Source organism: Trichogramma pretiosum, unplaced genomic scaffold (assembly GCF_000599845.2).
Source record: "Trichogramma pretiosum strain Unisexual culture from Peru unplaced genomic scaffold, Tpre_2.0 scaffold24, whole genome shotgun sequence".
NCBI classification, from domain to species: Eukaryota; Metazoa; Arthropoda; class Insecta; order Hymenoptera; family Trichogrammatidae; genus Trichogramma; species Trichogramma pretiosum.
In genome coordinates this window covers 2,037,893-2,057,391 of record NW_019641611.1, presented here as the reverse complement: position 1 = coordinate 2,057,391, position 19,499 = coordinate 2,037,893, and the positions used below count along the sequence as shown (strand labels likewise).

The following is a 19,499-nucleotide window of genomic DNA, read 5'->3' as shown; positions in this document are numbered from 1 at the left end:
ATTTTTTATTCTGCTTAATTGGAACAGAATTTTGAAAAAGGCCAGTAGAAAAAAATGCTGTTACAAAGCTTCCGAGACCCCACGGGTTTAAATTAGGGACTCAGGATTTTAGAATCATGATAGTCATTATAGATGTACCTGGACTAATTTAAATAATTAAAGATATAAGTGACATATTTTCTAATATAAAAGGATTTGTAAAAACATAATTTTATATCAAAAACAAAAAATTTGAATATTAACATTTAATTCGTACGTATTTATGTGACATCAATTTTACAGGATTTAACACAGGAATGTTCTTTTAGTTCCCACGTGAGATTTTGGGTCAGATCTTAGGTGAGTTTCAAATCCAATTCTTACCTAAGAAACTGAATGGAATAAACAATATAAAGCTTTTTGAATGATTTTCTAATAAAATTAAAAGATCCCAGAAAAAAAGGGACTCAATCAAATGCAATGAAAATTTTTTCACTTATAGATATCGACCTCCTGAACAAAAGTCTTAATGGATATAACTCTTACGAATGAGCCGGAGAAAAAAGTTATTAATGTAGCGAACTTTCATATCAGATTGGCATATCCTTTTACCACTTGCAAGATATAAACAAAAGAATATAAACAAAAGAATTGAAAGTAAATGAAAGTCTTTGGTAAACGTACTTTTTTGTGGCCCATGGTAATTTTTGTTTTGATGTTTTACGTTATCCAAAGTCTATAGTCCAAGTAATAAGTGTTTTTCTTCAGCATGCACTTCAGCTTTATTAGCTTATTTTTAACGGATCTTTAGTAAATTATCTCAAATTCACGCGAAAGTAATAAAAACTTTACTATACCCCCTTCAAATATAACAGCAGAATCATTATGGGCCACAAAAAAGCGTATTTGCCAAAATCTTTCGTAATTCACTTACTTGCACTTACTCTTGTTTATATCTAGCGAACGAAAAGAGGTTACGTCAATCCAACATGAAAATTCGCAACTTCAATAATTTTTTTCTCGTAAACGATTTATCCCCTTATAAAAATTTCCTATAAGAAATCCTATAGGATCTTGTAGGAATTTCGCGAAATCCTATAGGAAATATTTATAAGGGTCACCAAGTTCAATTTTATATCGTGGGGGAAAAATGCTAAAATAGAGAAGCCATTTGTGAAAAAATGTGTAATTTAAATCTCCGTATTAATTATCGCCAAGTTTTATTGTTTAATCCAATCGTACAGTGTAGATGAACGGAATGAATACAAAAATAGACTTTACTATCGATTTTCGGCGAAATAGGATGGATTTGAATGCGGTTTCGTGCATTAAATTTGTTATGGCATTTTCATAAAAAATCTGAATTTCATATAAAACCATTATAAAAATTGTGAAACTTCCCTTATAAAAATTTCATGTAGGATCCACGAAATTTCTACTGGAATCCTATAGGACTCCTGTAGGAATTTTGCGGGATCCTACAGGAAATTTTTTCAAGGGTTGTCAAATAATTGTAAAAATTTGCTCAAAGTTGTAACTCGGGGGCTATTGTGGTTGCTGAATACGAATATAAGGTCAGTGAGAGCCTGGCGAGTACCTGTTGACCACTCCGGTTAACGTCTATTTCTAGAATGATATGCCAGATTATACCTAAAAAAAGAATAAAATCAAGTACTCAGGGGGGTTTAAGATAAGGTGATAGATGAATCTCCCAGAGGCCTTCATGGGCTCTCCTCATATACCCTAAGATCGGCCCCACGTACAACTAAATCATATTGCACGTGATGACAAGCGACAGTTCTTGGTATCGGGTCAATCACCCCTTTATCATCTAAATCCGTTGATTACACATGTACAAAATCTCGGATATTTTAATATTCGCTTATTTACACCTTTCTTAACTATTGTTTCGCGAGACCATGAACTAAACGTTATCAGATGTGAACTTTCAGACTTTATTATTTTATCGTGCAACATTATAATTTAACAAATAGACATCATCCAATGTTGTCAAATAATCTTTATCACACGAACGTGATTTGCATGTAATTTTATCATATAGTCTTTCGACTATTTTATTTATTCATTTATTTTATTGTTACGCTTAACGTAAAAAGTACATGCTTTTGCATATTTACTGGACAACTCGGTTTTATACGAAAAATAGTTTTTTATGCATTGTTTTGGATACGAAAATGCAACTTGGGGTTACTTCATGGTTAGATTAGTTCACAACGTTTCCAGAGCTCATAAAGAATCGAATACACGTCCTGCATTCAAATCCCTTTTACTCCACCGAAAATCGATAGTGCATTTCTTTATTTCCCCGACTAGTGAATAGCCTCTGTAGCAGAAAGGTTAAAGACCAGCATATATTAATAATTAGAAAACACTTGAGAATACTTCGTGAGTAAATAGACAATTTTATTTAATCCTTGGATTACTTGTTAATTTTACTACTGTTCTACGCCGTGTCTGTATTAGATCTGTTTTCAACACAATTTTCTTGCAGCTACACTTGTTCAGGGAGAAGCAAGAGAGACAGCAGAACACTTGTGCAACTGTCGGTGCACGTAGACATCGACGACAATAACATGATCCACAGAAAGAAGTGCTTATTCAATTGGGCTCAGGCCCTGTTCTAGTCTCTTTATTAATAAAAGATGTTTTACCTTCTTTCAATAAAAATTTGAAATCAGTCAAACATTTTTTGTTTTTCATTTTATTCAATTCTTCGGTAAAACTTTAGCTCTAGTTGTAAGGTGATAGGCTGAATCAATATAACATTACTGTAACGTACACAAATATGATTTGGCAAAACTTCAGTAGAAAAAGTAGTTTAGCACTTATCAGCATAAGTTGAGAAATCCCGGTTGCACTCAGGATTTAAGTTTTCTCAATTTACACTATTAGTTTTAGTTTGGACAGAATTAGATAAATCATCCTCGAGATTTCAAATTCTCTATTTAGTATAGAAAACTAATCAAATCGGCACGTTTTTCGAATATTGATAAATTGGGAGCACAAAATCGCGTCTTCAAAAAGTATGTCTCTTCACCATTAAATACTTTAGACGAAAAAGTTATAGTGTTCTCAAACAACTTAAAATTTACCACTACTTGACGGTTTATAGATACCTTAACCCATTTTTAACTAAGAGAACCTAATTTAGAATTCTAATTCAACGTGTTATTTTAGAATAAAATCATTGTTAGATTAATGTGTAAATATCATATCTTATGGGATTTTTATCATTTAAATCAGGTTCAAATTTAAAAAATCGATGCAACTGTTTTTAAAATACAAATGAATTGTTTTTAAAATAATAAAGAAACGTTCTTATAAAACACTTTTCCACGACGATCATATTCTTTTCCCATGATCACTCTTTTGGATCAGTTTAGAGCTCTGGATTCGGCGGCGTATACTAAAAGTTAACGGTGTTAGTTCATTCGGAAATTCAATTTAGGGTCTCTTGGTTAAAAGCGGATTAAAATCGAAAAGATTTAACTCCAAAGTTTTGATTTCTCACTTAAATACAGCTCTTTTATTGAGCGTTTTCCGTATAACTTACGAGTTAAATTTTTTCTACTTTTGCTTTTTTTGTCATTTTGTGTTTTTCAAAAATGCATCTCACTTCTCATAACTTTCAGAGTGAACCGTTTGAGCTGGCTTGCACTTCATTGCAACATCAATGGTCATAACGGCTGAGACGATCTGCGACGCTAGATTGCGTGCAAGCTAGTCACTTTAGCGCATGGCACTTTGATGCTATAAAATATGTGTGTCTCAAATACGTAAAATAATAAAATAAAAAACTTACTATCAGCTCTATGGGACTCTTTCATGACGAAAAATTCCAGATATGAGACATGTCATATTTGATAGATTAGGATATGCAGAATCTAATGGTATGTTTATTTATACCGCTACAAAATCTTGAGTTATTATCTGAAAGTATCCTGAGTAATAACATTATGCTAATGTCCAACCGAGAATAAGGATTCATATTCTGTTAACAAAAAAAAATTAATTTTTCCAATTATCGCAGGATACAGGATTTGCAGAAAAGCCAATATAACAAAACAGTGTTTAAAGTTTGAAAAAAATCGACATTATTCTCTTTAAAGTAAAAAAGCGGTTTACAACAAAATGACAGCAAGTGGGCAATGTCGTCTGTTGCACTAACGCAACTGTGCATTGCACACATATCGTATACAACTCAATATATTAGCTTACTGAACGCTCACCGCACAAAGATTTGTACCGAAAGAGTCCCTTTAATTTAACTAAAAAAATATATTCGAATAAAAAAAAGTTCAATTGAATAAATTTGATTTTAAGTATATACATTTACAGTAACTCGCACTTATGCGTGACGTCATTTTCATTTCAATACGAGAAGGTAGAAAGTTTTTTCTCATGACTTTTCTAAGATGCAGGGTCATTAAATAATTATACGATACAAGTGCCGTAATTAACACTTTTTGGAACGGCGTAGTTTACTCGTCGGCGTATTTTACTAATTTATTATTTTATAGCACTGCGTGTCTTAAATTCACATTTAAGGCACGCTTTTGGGTGGTATGAGTCGCACATTCTGACACCGCGTCACGCCTATCACACTCGCTGCGCTCGTGTGCTAACCTCACTCTGTGGTACCAGAAAGTGCAACTCATGACTCGAAAAGGGGGGCATAAATGTAAACTTAGCACAGTGCAATGAAATGTTGTACGATATTCGTGCCATGGGGACACTTTTCGGTCCAGCTATTCGGGCTCGCTTCGCTCGGGCCCTAAACTACACCATGCCAAAAAGTGTTACTTATGGCACTTGTATCGTAAAGTACAATTATAGCACTGGGTGGCATAAGTTCACATTTATGGCATGCTTTTCGGTGGGATGAGTCGCATTTTTTGGTAACGCAGAGTGAGATTAGCGCACGAGCGTAGCGAGAGAACAAAGATTAATGCGAAATTCTGGAGACATTTCTGAAGACATGAAGGGATAGTAAACTGGTTATTGATCTATTTAATGTTCTAGATTGAGCTAGGAGGCTTCAATCAAAAAATGGACAGATCAAATTTTATTAAAATTTGACAATGAATTCAGAAAGAGTATTTTTAAATCTTTTTACCGAAGCCTCTGGGTGCCAAGAACTTTTTTTTGTTAAAAATAGCGTTTGTCAGCTCTAGACGCTATCACCTTTAATTGAAAAATCTGAAAAAACGCATGGTTATATATTTTGATAAAAGTGTTAGGAATATTGTACTTTCACACTGAGTAGATGCCTATATGTGTTATACGCATGTGTGTGAGTGATGGTGAGTGAGTGGGGATGGCGTGCGCGCGGCACCTTTGCTTGCCAGCTGGGTGTCGGGTGCTCCGATTCGTACAGAGACCGGCACTGTGGTCACACTCGGGTTGTTGTAATCATTGTTTTTTTTATATATTTATTAAATTATTGTTTTGTTAAAACTAAATATATTTAATTAACCACCATTTTCCCAACAAAAAGAAATGAGGATGAAATTTTCCAGATTTTTTAAGGCTTCATATCACCCTAAAAAAACTATTTTCGGCATAAAAGAGTTTATGGCTTCAAAAATTGCATTCAAAAACCCGAAAAAATCTGAAAAAAATTTGAGGTTACTATTTTCAATGAAATAAAAAACAAAAAAAAATTTCAGATTGGTTATTGCATCCTGGACTTTTAAAATTTTCAATGATTTTATCTATGGCCTACAGCACTCAAAAAATCTGAAAAAATTCAATATTGTTTGGATTGTGGAAAAGTACCATCATGAATTTTTTCAGACTTTTTAATTGCTTCAGGGCTTCCGAATAAATATAAATCAAAAATTGATGTTTATAGCGGGAGTGGGGGTTAGGAAGGGAGGGGGTCTAAAATTTTGGTTGTGAGACCTTTTTACCATTTACTATTATATACCAAAAGTGCGAAAAGATCAATGACATAGGTTCGGACGAAAATTTAAAAAGTATTATTGACCCATGTATATTCCAGGATTTTTTGAATAATGTTATGCGAACATTTATCGGGAAATTCTTTCTTATACAAAATTCTATCTTCAACAGCAATTTGTAAAAACTTGTTTTATATTTCTTGTTTTCTTGAAAATTCTTACAAAACTCTAAAAAACTGAGCGAGCGTCAGCGCGCGAGGTACGTCGCTAGTTTGTATTATAAGGTGAAAAAGTACAGCCCATCATCGTGCAGACCCGATGTTTGTTAATTATAAAGAAGTTTGAGTCATTAGAGAAGACTGAAAATAAACCTACTCAAAGCTTTGAGTGGAATATTGACAGAATACTTGATGTTACATTAAATCAAAATCAGACGAACTTTTTATGTAATTTCAAAATCATGGTTCACCATAAAAATTATTAACTAGAAAAGATGATGCTGAAAAAAGACCAATGACTAATTAATAATACAGTAAAATATTTGTGTTGAAAGCGTTCGATACTATTATATTATATAGTGGTTCACTTTTGCAAAAATTTTCGAAATCACCTTGATGTGATGACGATTATTAAAGCTCGAGGTTTTAAGAAAAAAAGCCTAGTTTAAAATCTTGGAAAAGGGTTGGGAATAAGTGTCGATAGTTTTTTGAAGTTTAATACTGTGGTCCTAAACACGAGCAAAAATTCAATGGATCCAAAATTCAATGGATTTCAAACTCTGTTATGAGAGTAAAAATGCTGTTGTCATTTTAGCCCTACGACTTCATTTTCATTGAAAAAATTGACTTTTTTGATATTTTTGCGTAAAAAGCAAAAAATCCTCTGTTCAGCAGTTCAGCAGTTTCAAGTGAACAAAAAAATACTGGGTGAAATTTAAAATGTGTAGAAGTGTAGGATTTTTTACGTCAAATCTAATGATTTCACTAATAATGTAGTCCAAATCCACTTTCATTCATAAAATTACGAATTTTCGATTTTTTGAGCCTTTTTTGAGTTTAAAACTCTTAAATAAGCTCTTTCTGATAGAAAGGGCTATATTAATGATAAAAATTAATCGATTTCTTTTAATGTACAATTTTCAATCATGATTTCCAGCACTAATGTACGCTAGTATTTTTGGGAATGTATCCGCTATAATTCAAAGACTTTACAGTGGCACCGCAAGATATCATACGCAAATGCTTCGAGTGAGAGAATTCATTAAATTTCACCAAATTCCAAATCCCTTACGGCAAAGGTTAGAAGAATATTTTCAACATGCATGGACATACACAAATGGAATAGACATGAATAATGTTCTAAAAGGATTTCCTGAATGTTTACAAGCTGATATTTGCCTTCATTTAAATAGAAATCTTTTAAATAATTGCCATGCTTTCGACGGTGCTAGCCCAGGTTGCTTAAGGTAAAAAAATATCTGATAATAATAACAATAATAGTAAAAATAATAATTAAAATAATAATAATAATTATAATAATTATAATAATTATAATAATTATAATAATACAACCCAGTTGAGAATATTTGCATGGATATCCACGTGGATCGTACAGGGATTCCACGTGGATCGATCATGATCTGAAAAAAATGCAATCACCGCGGATTTTCCACAGATCCACGTTATTTTTTTGTTCAATCCTCGTGGATTTCAGCCTTCTTCGCGAGAACGCTCGAAGGATCCGCGAGGTCTCGTCAGTGAATCGTCACGGATTTTCAACTGATGCGCGAGGATAATTGAATAACCCTGGTGGAAAAAATCAGGTGAAAAGTCAGGTAAATTATCAGGTGAAAATCGTGCCAAATCGTCTTCAGGAAGTTGAAATTTTCGTGTGAGAATATCATCCGGGTAGCCTATTTTTGACTCCAGGTCAGAACTGAACTTTGCGATGACTTTCTTCGGGTACGATCGCGATCATAAAAAAATCACGACTACCCGAGGAAAGTCATCGCCGAGTCCGGATCCTAACCTAGTACCCATGCACGTATTACTCCAGAAAGAGCGAAAGCAAGATTTTAAAATTGTGATTATATTGTAAAACTAGTTTTTCTATTGTGGTACTATAAACATAATAAGATATTAAAAGAACTTAAAAAAATGCATACACACTTCTCATTAATATAACTGCTTCGATGGCTCGTATATAATCAATGAATAGCTCAAGTGGTAGGGAGCTGGACTTGTAACCGACAGATCTTCGGTTCAAGCTCAAGTCAAGGGGAGCTTTTCACTTCTCTAAAGTATACAAGTAAATTAATCCTATATAAATCTTAAAAATAATCTAAATTATTAAATAAATAATTTCAAAAATTACAGACAATTCTTAATTAAAAAAAAATCCATTGACAATTTTTTTTCAATCAAAATCCACGAGGATTTCACCACAAAAAACCTCGTGGATAATCGAATATCCACGAGGCTTACGTACGTGAACTCTTTATATGATCCATGTTCGATCCACGTGGAATCAATGTCCGATCCTCGAGGAATCCCTGTATGATCCACATGCAATCAGCGTGGATAATCCACGTTGACATCCACGCAATTTTTTTCAACTAGGAATACTAATAATAATCCGGCGGGATATCGATAGAAATGATAGATCGACCCTAATGAACCGACCTGCCTTTTCGTTGGATCTGTACAATCAAAATTTTCCCGTTGAGTGTTCAGTGGTCGATGGACATTATCAAAATTACATTTAAACTAATAGCTAGTAAGAGAGAAAAATCTACATAGTACTAGCTATAAGGAAATAATTACATTAATTAACAAGTAGACTTATAAATTACTTGACCCACTGGCTAGCCCGGGACTTTGAACGCGTTTATCTCGAAATGATATTTTTTTGCTTGGTGGACAGTTAATCTCCGGAACTAGTAGTCCGATCCTTATTCAATTTTACATATTTTTTTATTGACATACGCTGAAAAAATTTGGTACTGAATTGGTGATCAACTATGGTTTTGTATTGGTATCACACTATAGTGTCTTTACTTCATAGTCAACAGTTAACTTGGAAAAAGTTCACGATGATGGTGACAGGAATTTAGGTTCACGGAGAACGCAATTATCAAGCACTTTTTGTTGTCGAAGCGCTTGGACTATATTCCAGTGAAATCTTACAGAAACGAGCCTATTTTCTTTATACGTTCGAATAATATTATCAAAACATTGTTATTTTAAAAAAATTAATCTCTTCGTTTTATCGTTAAGCAAACCCTTATAAAAATTTCCTATAGGATCCCGCGAAATTCTTACTGGAATCCTATAGGACTCCTGTAGGAATTTCGCGAGATCCTATAGGAAATTTTTATAAGGGAAACAAATACTCATTTTTTGATATCTATTATAGTTTCTTAGTTATAACGGTTTTAACAATTGAAATGTTAATAACTAATTCTGGCCCACTGGGATAGATTTTCTCTACACTTATTTGTAAGCAGCAGCAAAGATAATAAAAATATTGCTTATGAGTTATGCCTCGTAACAACATAATTTTTATTAACTAGTTTAACAAATAACAATGGAGAAATGATCGATATCGCAATTTACCGTCACGCGTGAAGCCAATTAATTCTTGTCCCAGTGAGAAATGATTCCGTTCAAAATATTATTATATGTTTCGTGTTCAGTGTGTCATAAATATTTGTTCATTTGAAGAAAATAAGATGTATTTTCACTGTAGATATCTATTATTCAATGCAAAATTTTTTCAGTGTATGCGACGACACCAGAAAATTGCAGAAAAAAAAATTTTATAACAATGAAACGATAAAGTATCTAAAAAAGCGTTCTTATACAAAAAAAATGTTTTGACTTCCACCATTTTGTTTTAATCAAATGTTTATTCTTTTAATATGAACTAAGCCATAGTTAGCTTACAGCACTACATCTCAAACTGCTGTTCACAGCTTCTTCTATACGAACACACTACCGTACCCACTATGTCCGAGGTTCAGAATCTCTCTTCGAACTCGTCTTAGCTCTGGATAGCGAATTACAACATTTAATCTTATTCACGTCTTCTCTCTACCACTACTTCATTGCGAATCTCTTGTGCGTTATTACGCATCTCCACAAGCTGTGCTACAACACGAGACACTCGGTTCGTGTACGTGGTAACAAAAAAATTCAAAGACCATTTCGTAGGAAATTGTCTAGATTTTTGAAAAAATATTCTAAAGTGATCTAATCACTTTGGATTAGAAGAAATTTTGAGTACAGACATCCCTCCGTATTCACGGTTAATGCGTATCCAAAAATTACCGCAAATATGGAAACCTTAGTCTTATGGAAAACGGGTAATTGGTAGACCTAAATTGAGGTGACACCTGTTTGGTTGAAGATTTACATGACTTTCATTGTAAAAAATTGTATAATTAAATGTAGTATAAAAAACAGGGTACCTTAGGATTTCTAAAAGTAGTCTTTTAATCGCGATTGTTTAGTATGTTGCTCTGTATGAGCGAGTTTGTGTTTGGAGGTAAAAATATAACTTTAACTTCCAATGCTTGCACCCTGATGCTGAAGTTATTGCAATTTAGAGAATGACAAGGAGCATTATCGAGTAGCAGTAAAACTTTAAAACTAAAATTTTCTGAGTTAAAAATATTTTCACATCTGGAATGAATGAAAGAAAAGTCTTATTTGACTGCAAAACACTGGCAAATGCTCTTCATTTAGTTTTTTTTTAAGAACACGTTTTCAAACTTGGTTTCAAAAACCGGGTTTCAAACTTAGTTAAAATAAGCTTTGTTTACATATTTCTGCTATTGACTTTCTGTATAAGTATTCTCCCAGTTGAAAATAGTTGCATGGATTTCCTCGTGGATCAGCTACGTAGAATCGATGCTTATCGGAGATAGATTCTGCACGGAAACAGCGTGGAAAGTACATCGATTCCACGAGGACAGTTCAAAAATTCCATGTAGATTTTTGTCAGTTTATTCATGAGGACTTTCTTGAGCGATCCACGAGGATGTTTTGGTCATTAAAAATGAAAAAAGTTTTTCCCGTAAGAAGGAATTGAACCCGGGATCATTCGATTTTGAGGCTGGAACTCTACTGACTACGCTATTAATCAGTTATATTATAGAAATTGATTTTAAGTGAATAATAAGTAAAAAAAATACTAAGAACATAATTATTTCATTTTGTGTAAACTTTATTCAAAATGTAACGAATTGAATTTTTTTAAAACTAACAAATATTTTTTACAAGTAGATTTTACTATAAAGCGGGTTAACTTATATATCTGATTGATAGCTCAGCCCCTAGAGTACCAGCTTCGAAATCAAAAGAACCCGGGTTAAAATCGTGGATTGCCCAAGAAAATCCTCATGAATAAACTGGCAAAAATCTACATGGAATCTATGATCTTTCCTCGTGGAATTGATTCCACGTAGCTGATCCACGAAGAAATCCGTGCAACTATTTTCAACTAGGCTGCTACGAGTGTAAACACGCAATTTCTCGTTATAAACATAAATTTGTCCAAAATTTTTCAAAATGCATACCCCAATAAGGGAGAGATAGCCACATTTACAAAACCGCAAATAAGCGAAATCCGTGAATAAGAGAACCGCAAATACGGATAATAATTATGTATTACATTCACATTTTTTAACTCCCCAAAAGAATACTAGTACTTTGAAGTGGTCTCGGGTTAGCTTGTATTTTATTACGTAATGATCTAATTTAGAAATAGTTTGAAAAAATGTTTTATAAATAACCTTTATTTTCAGGGCATTATCTCTAAAATTCAAAACAACTCATGCACCACCTGGAGATACTTTAGTACATAGGGGTGATGTACTCACATCACTATATTTTATTTCTCGTGGCAGCATTGAAATTTTAAAAGATGATATAGTAATGGCAATCCTAAGCAAAGATGATATTTTTGGAGAAAATCCATGCATTTATACAACAATTGGTAAATCATCATGTAATGTGTGTGCCCTTACATATTGTGATCTACATAAAATAAGACGAGAAGATTTATTGGATGTTCTATCACTTTATCCAGAATTTGCGAATAATTTTAGTCAAAATTTAGACATAACATTCAATCTTCGAGATGTGAGTTTTTATATTTTTGAACAGTACTTAATATTTGATATAGTAATATATAATATAAAATCTGAGCGTTGAGATAAAAATATGTTTGTAATAAGATTTAGCAATGTAACGTATTGTTGTTTTGTTCAGAATCTGAAAAAATTCATCAATCATTATTTTTGTGGTCTTTAAAAAAGAAGAAATACTTTTTCTATTAAAGCTTCAACAATTAAAAAATAAACTTCAACTCTCTTTAATAATTTCTAAAAAAATTTTTATAATTTTGTATTATAAAGTTGTATTTAATGAAAAACAAATAACGCTCTACCTGTGCTCGAATGAAAAAATAGAAAAATTATAGATATAGGCAGAAACTGGTTCCGATCAACTGTAGAGTGTTACCTGACTACATTATCATTTGATAGGATTTCAACATCAATTGACTAGTGCTATCTACACCACGTAATATTCTTCAGGACTTCTAGACAACGTTTAGCATCCTGCTGCTGTAGTTCAAACCCACTCATCATTCTGAAGATGCCCACACAATAACTGTATCTCAATCCGATTCATTTTGACGCTAACTAGCATTGTTGCATTCAACTGGGTTCATATTATCAGCGTGAGAAACGTAGATTTTAAAATCAAGGCCTTTATGTCGGTAGTAGATGAATTAATCGACAGCTATGCTCTATATCACGCTATGGCCCCTAAGTAAAATTGAATGCTGTGGTTCACTATTGAGTTAATTAGAGTTCTGATATCGAGGCAAAATCAGACTATGGCGGTGATACGGGTGGCGATACAACCTTAATCGAGAATTTGAATGAGCATTTTATTGACTTAACAAACGGTCTAGATTTGAGTGACTTACCTACCGCTACTAACATGTCTGGATATGCACAGAATTTTCAAGCTTTCTATTCGCTCTGAGCGTTAGGGCGGAGCCTAGAGTGGCGCTGCATCTCACCATTTACATGTATAATCTTATGGAAAAACAGGACATCCTATCAAAAATGCCAGCGTGGCTGCTCGAACTACATTTTTTCTTATGAGAATTTACATGAGAAAGCGCCACGCTGCGCAAACGTTCGGGGCCAATATGCCTCCTCTAATCTCCTTGAATAAGCTGCTCTCGAATAATTGAAGAAGATCATTCGTGAGTGTGATATCCTAGATAGACACCGGTCTGTATTCTGCGAGCAATACGGTACGCATACTGCATTCATCGATGTAGTTAATAATGTACGCGAGATAACCCAATTACAAGGATACGAACTTATCGTATTCTTCCAGTTGGGAATTGATATGAAGGATGTATTCCTGGTGGTATCAATCGACTTTTTACGAAATTTCGATCATATCAATGTTGACTTACTGATCGTCAAGCTGAGGTTCAACGGCTTCTCTGACTAATACTAGTCGATCCAGTCGTGTACAAACCGGAGTGGACCTTGCTATTTTTTTACCTTGATAAACGACCTGCCGTTGACTCATCGCCGCCCGCGAATCGTCCGAACCTGATAGTCAGTAGGATGAACTACGACCTCGTACGAGTAGCCTCTTGGGCTGAAAAGTACGGCCTGATCATTAACACCAAAAAGATATCCGTCGTATTTTTTCACGGGAAATGCAATGATGACCTTGGATTTGACCTTGAAAATAACCTCTTAGCTACACCGACCCAAAAATCGATTTTTCAAATAGAAACCCTCATTTTTTTTATTGAAAAATTTAACGTTGACCCAGTTGAAAAAAATTGCGTGGATATCCACGTGGATTATCCACGCTGATTCCACGTGGATCATACAGGGATTCCTTGAGGATGGGACATTGATTCCACGTGAATCGAACATGGATCATATAAAGAGTCCACGTACGTAAACGACGGGGATTTGCACGGAAATCCTCGTTGATTTTCGATCGATCCACGGGGATTTTCGCGGAAATCCTCGTTGATTTTCGATCGATCCACGGGGATTTTCGCGCAAATCCCCATTGATTTTCGATCAATCTACGGGGATTTTTGCGCAAATCCTCATTGATTTTCGATCAATCCACGGGGATTTTCGCCGCAAATCCTCGCGGATGTTTCGAGCGCGTGCTCGCGAACAAGTTCCACATCCACGAGGATTGAAAAAAAATCAGCGTGTATCAGTAGAATATCCGTGGTGATTGCATTTTTTTCAGCCCATGATCGATCCACGAGGAATCCCTGTATGATCCACGTGGAATTCCTGTACGATCCACATGGAAACCCTGTATGGTCCACGAGGATTACTAATCCTCGTGGATTTCCACGTGGATATCCATGCAATTTTTTTCAACTGGGGAAACATGTATTTTGTTTTTTATAACGTCATTTTAAGGGCGTTATAGATTCAAATAAAACCCTGATTTAACCTTAAATTAAGCTCAAGTAAGGGCTTTTTTCTAACCGTAGCACCCCCAAAATGATCTTGAAAAAAAAACAAAAATACATATTTTTTTTATCTTCCAAATTTCATTTCCAATCTGTCAGTGCTACAAAACAGTAGGCAAATATTGTTAACTGTACATGTAAGAATCGGCATGACGCAGAGGATGGACCAACGTCCATCACTGAAGTGGTTTAGCTATTCAGAAGATATTAAAAGTTATTAATTTGATATAATTGAAGATATAATGTTGATTAGCATGTCCGGCATGTTGGTGTAAAGGAATCCGTCAGACGATGGCCGCAGAGCTACTCGAGCTGACGTCTCTTCACCCTTGAGGCTGGTGGCAGCAATGCCAATTCCAAGGCTAGCGGGTTGGAATGTTTGCCAATCTTTGCCATGTACTTGAAGAATACATAGTCGATGTCCTCTCGTACAGTCGGAATATTCAGATCACATCGAATCTGCTCGTATGGTCCGTACCAGGGGGCATCCACCATGGAACGCAGCACTTTATTTTGGAGTCTTTCTATTATGCCAATGTTTGACTTGACAGCGGCATCCCACAACTGAATGCCATATAGCCAGACAGGCTTCATTATTGATTTGTACAGGAGAACTTTATTCTCCAGAGTGAGCGAAGACTTTCTTCCAATTAGCTAGTAGAATTTCATTAATTTTGAGACCCAAGGAGTTTCACCTTGTCTGATTGTGGGATTAAGTTTCCGTGGAGATTAACTTGGGGCAGTTTTCTTTTCTTAAAGTGAACGTGATATGACTAGATTTATTTGCATTTCTTTTAATTCTTCACTTACAAGGAGACCACATGAGATGCGGGTCACCAAATGTCCTGAAAAATTTTTTTAGTCTCCTGGTACCTAATAATGAAGCCCACAATGCTTAGGTTGATCCAATGAGCCTTAGGGCCCAATATAAAAATCATTTTCTAATTTATTGACAAATCTTCGTGATTTTCTAACCCGTAACAGGACATCTTAAACGAAAAATTGCAAAATGTACAAATCTTAAAATTAGTCAAAGAATACATTTGAATTTTTTCAGAATTTTTGAAACCTACTATCACTTATTTTCAAAGGTCTCTGAGCTTCTTAAGAAAAAAGTAAAAACGCGTTAAATTTAGGCCTTTGAAAATAGGTGATAGCAGGTCTCGAAAATTCTGAAAAAATTCAAATGTATTCCTTGACTAATTCTTAGACTTGTAGATTGTGCAATTTTCCGTTTAATATGTCCTATTACAAGTTAGAAAATCACAAAAATTTTTCAATAAACTAGAAAATGATTTTTAAAATGGGCCCTAAGGCCCATTGGATCAAACTAAGAATAGGGGGCTTTATAATTAGATACCAGGAGACCAGAAAAAAATTTTCAGGACATTTGGTGACCCACATCTCATGTGGTCTCCTTGTTAGTGAGCCACAGCTGGAGCTTATCTAGGTGAAGTTTTATTTTTACATAGGCAGCATGCGGGTTTATGCTTGGTGCAAGAATAGCTGTGTCATTAGCATAAGTGGCAGTTACCGCCTCGGGTATTGTACGTAAATCCGCCGTGTAGAGAAGGTACAACGATGGCCCCAGAACACTTCCTTGCGGAACGCCCGCATGGATTTGATACAGATTCTTTATTTTGTTTTTGAGCTTTACTCAAAATGTTCTATTTTCCAGATAAAATTTCAAGATTTTGTATAGGTTACTCAAAAAGTTTGTTTGGATCTTAAAAATTAGGCCTTCTTTTAACGTGCACGTACCCTAAAAAGTAAAGTACCATTGGATTTTGGGGCACAAACCCTACCTTTCCTGATAAAGTCGGGTCTATTTGTTATGGAGCCTTTTAGGTATATAGGATATTACAGAAAATCTCTGAATTTGTAAAACACCCATTTTAAAAAAAAAGTCATTACGCAATTCTATATACCGAAAAGGCTACATCACCAATCGGCCTGATTTTCCAGGACAGGTAGAGTTTGTGCTCCATAATCCAATGATGTGCATGATAAAAAAAGTTACAAACAATATTAACACGACCTGTTCGCGTCTTATTAGGGTTGAATAAAATGTTAACATTTTAAGCGATTTACTCATGTATGAGATACTTGGAATTATATTTGTAAAAATGTATTGACAAATGAAACATCTGCTATTAGCTAAATGAACATCGATACATACTTATTCAGCATATTTCTATGACTAAATTTATATTTATCAAAAAATTCGATTCAAATGATAGTTCCTTCGAATTATGTGACAGTTTTTTACATGGTTATATAAAGCGTGACTGGGCGATCACTTTGAATCATGCGATTATTCGAATTATATGAGTTCGAATTATATTATTTCCACTGTACATTGTTTTATAAAACTTTTTTATCTAAATTCAACAATATTTTTTAAACTTTATATTTTGTAGGAAGAACAAGATGGTGTTAATCCTTTTTTGCGACCATTTCGACCTGATTATGTGAATGATTATGAGTACAGAAGTAGGAAAAATTCGAAAATCACTTCTTACATTCAACCAAGGAAGTCATCCAATTTATATCATATCACTTTTGATAATATTTTCAATGCAAGGTGAGTGCTTAAAAGTAATAATCTTTCCTTCATTTTACATAGAATAAGTGTGTAATGGGTTATAGCTCGAGTAGGGTATGTCCATTAGGGACGACGTCGGCAATATCTCTAAACGGGAAAAGGACTGCCGAATATGAATCACTGTTATACAATCGTTTAAGAGAACAATAATTAGGTTTCATTGAAAGAACGCCATAGTCACAGATGTGATGCCTGAATAGTTGGACAACTATAATTTGCATACAAATAAGCCAAATGAATTCTATATTATATCGCTGGTTCTGATCAATAACATTTACAGCCTTTAATAGCGGCTTCGTGTCATCTCAGCTAGTTTATACGTAGACGACGACGGGTCGTAGGAACAGGGCTTAGATTGCGACGCGGTGGCCGCGTCGTAGCCTCATCGATGTTGGCTGCAGCTCTTAGCGCGCCAGAAGGAGGCGTGTGTGTGTGTGTGTGCGAACTCGCTGCGGCTTGGAGCACGCGAGTTTTGCTGGTATGTGTGTGTGTGCATGAGCCAGCTGCAACTTGGGCGCGCTGGCAATGCATGCTGTGAGTGCGAGAAAGAGCGAGCGAGCCAAGCTGCGCCGCGAGGCGCGCCGGCTTGTGCGCAGCGGTTGAGCTCCGATCACGTCGAAGTGAGTCAGGAGCGTCGGTTTGCGAGCTCGGCGGTGCAAGCAGTGGCGAGCAGCAGCGAGCGATCACGAGCGACGAGAGAGCGCTGAGATCGAGCGCGCTGATCGACATTCGAGTCCTAGCAGCTCAAGAGAGAACATCTCAACCAACAGCGACGACAGTTAGTAAGCGTAAGGGATTGGTATTGTATATTGTGTGAGTGTGTTGTACGCTTGAGTTTACTCGCGTGATTGTGTGTTCAGATTGAGTGTTGAGTTGATCAAGGGTCGATCTGGTGCGCTTGTAAGAGCTGCACCATTCTACCCAGAGTGTGTGAAGAATTAGCTGAATGGCGACGTAATGGTAGGCTAGCGCACGCGCTGGACTTTGACCGTGCAGCGTGCAGCTCGCGTGGTTAGCTGAGTGGCGAAGCACAGACCACCCAGTTGGTCTCGTGCACCTCATCTCCTCGGCGACGCCCAGCGCGCTTCACCCGAGCGCGGCGGAGGGACCCGAGTGTGAGTAAGAGCGAGCAGGGTCGTAGTGTAGTGTCGAAGCGAAATTTGGTAGTGTTGGTGTACCCTGCACACGGCTTCGGGTAACACTCGGCAGTCGAGTAAAAGGCCGTGTGGCAAGATGCAGGTGATAATCGAGAGAGATAGAGCCGAATAATTATATTTTAAAGTGGCACAATGCGTAGCGATAAAGCAACAGTGATTTACAATTAGATTCTTGTAATAGTTGAGTAGTTGGGCCAAATCCAGATCGAACACAGTGCGAACAGAGTCAGGCCAGCCAAATCCTCTCTAAGAACAGCTCACACTCGGTATCGCGGGGATTGGATAATCGACCCTCCAGTCACACGTGCCAACACAGAGTGATCAGTCCAGCGCTCACTTGTGGCCCTTCTATCCCACTCCGCTCAATCATCACTAATGCTGTCCTCTGCTCCAGGAGTCCTGTAGGATTCTAGTAGGAAGTTCGCGGGGTCCTATAGGAAATTTTTACAAGGGTGTTGATGTATGCGCGTGGAAAATACAAATTTTTCGCGCAATTGAATAGTTGTATTTTGTTGATCGTTGAAAATTGAAGGATAATTATCGTAGCGAGCACTTTAGACATTTCAAGGCATGCGTGGTTCGAGTCCGTGTGTCGCGTTTCAGGCCTGTGCGTGGCCATCTTGCGAGTTGGTCATTTCCTCCTTGGATGCTCGTATGTACAAGAGCAAGCGAGATCGCGCGTTTACATTGGTCGTGTGTAACTAAGTCGCGCGGCTGCTAGCGTGAGCAGCTTACGGCACGTAGACTGTATTTTGGAGAAACGAGCCGATTGCGAGCAGTGCAATTACGAGGGACTGAATTGGGACGCTCATCGGGCTAGCGTTGTAATTTGCGCATTTACCCATTGGACTCGCTTAAAATTGATGAATGTCCGAGCGCACTATACGATTATAATGACGAGAAATAATGCGACGTATTAAAATGAAGAGCAAGCGAGAGTTGAATGAGAAGCTTGTATGAGTGATAGTGGAAGAGTTGGAGTAAATAAAGAAAAGAGTATAAGTGTGCAAAAGTACATTTTCAAGTAGTTCTTCCTCGTCCCTCTCATTTATTTCCAGCCTTGGACTGCCAAAGCTCGCGGCGCACTTAGTAGCGGCTCGACCCCTTCTGAGATAAGACTCAAGAATAGGCTACCCGAAGCCTCTGTGTAGAAATAATAGGACTGTAGGGCGAGCATTAACTAAGGCCCAAACCCTCGCACATCTCAAATTGATAATGATTTTATCAACATTTGCATTAACTTACACCACCGTAATATATATTATGTTGAGTGGTATTTTCATTAATATG

At 36.0% G+C, this 19,499-nt stretch overlaps 1 protein-coding gene across 1 annotated transcript in view; it reads left to right on the top strand.

Moving 5' to 3' along the window:
• LOC106648176 (potassium voltage-gated channel subfamily H member 6) overlaps window positions 1-19,499 on the top strand; it is a 54,702-nt gene that overhangs the window by 23,068 nt on the left and 12,135 nt on the right. The window contains exons 8-10 of the mRNA XM_023458643.1: window positions 7,059-7,368; window positions 11,710-12,046; window positions 16,868-17,031. Coding sequence (XP_023314411.1) covers window positions 7,059-7,368; window positions 11,710-12,046; window positions 16,868-17,031 — 811 coding nt within the window. The remainder of the gene's footprint in view (window positions 1-7,058; window positions 7,369-11,709; window positions 12,047-16,867; window positions 17,032-19,499) is intronic.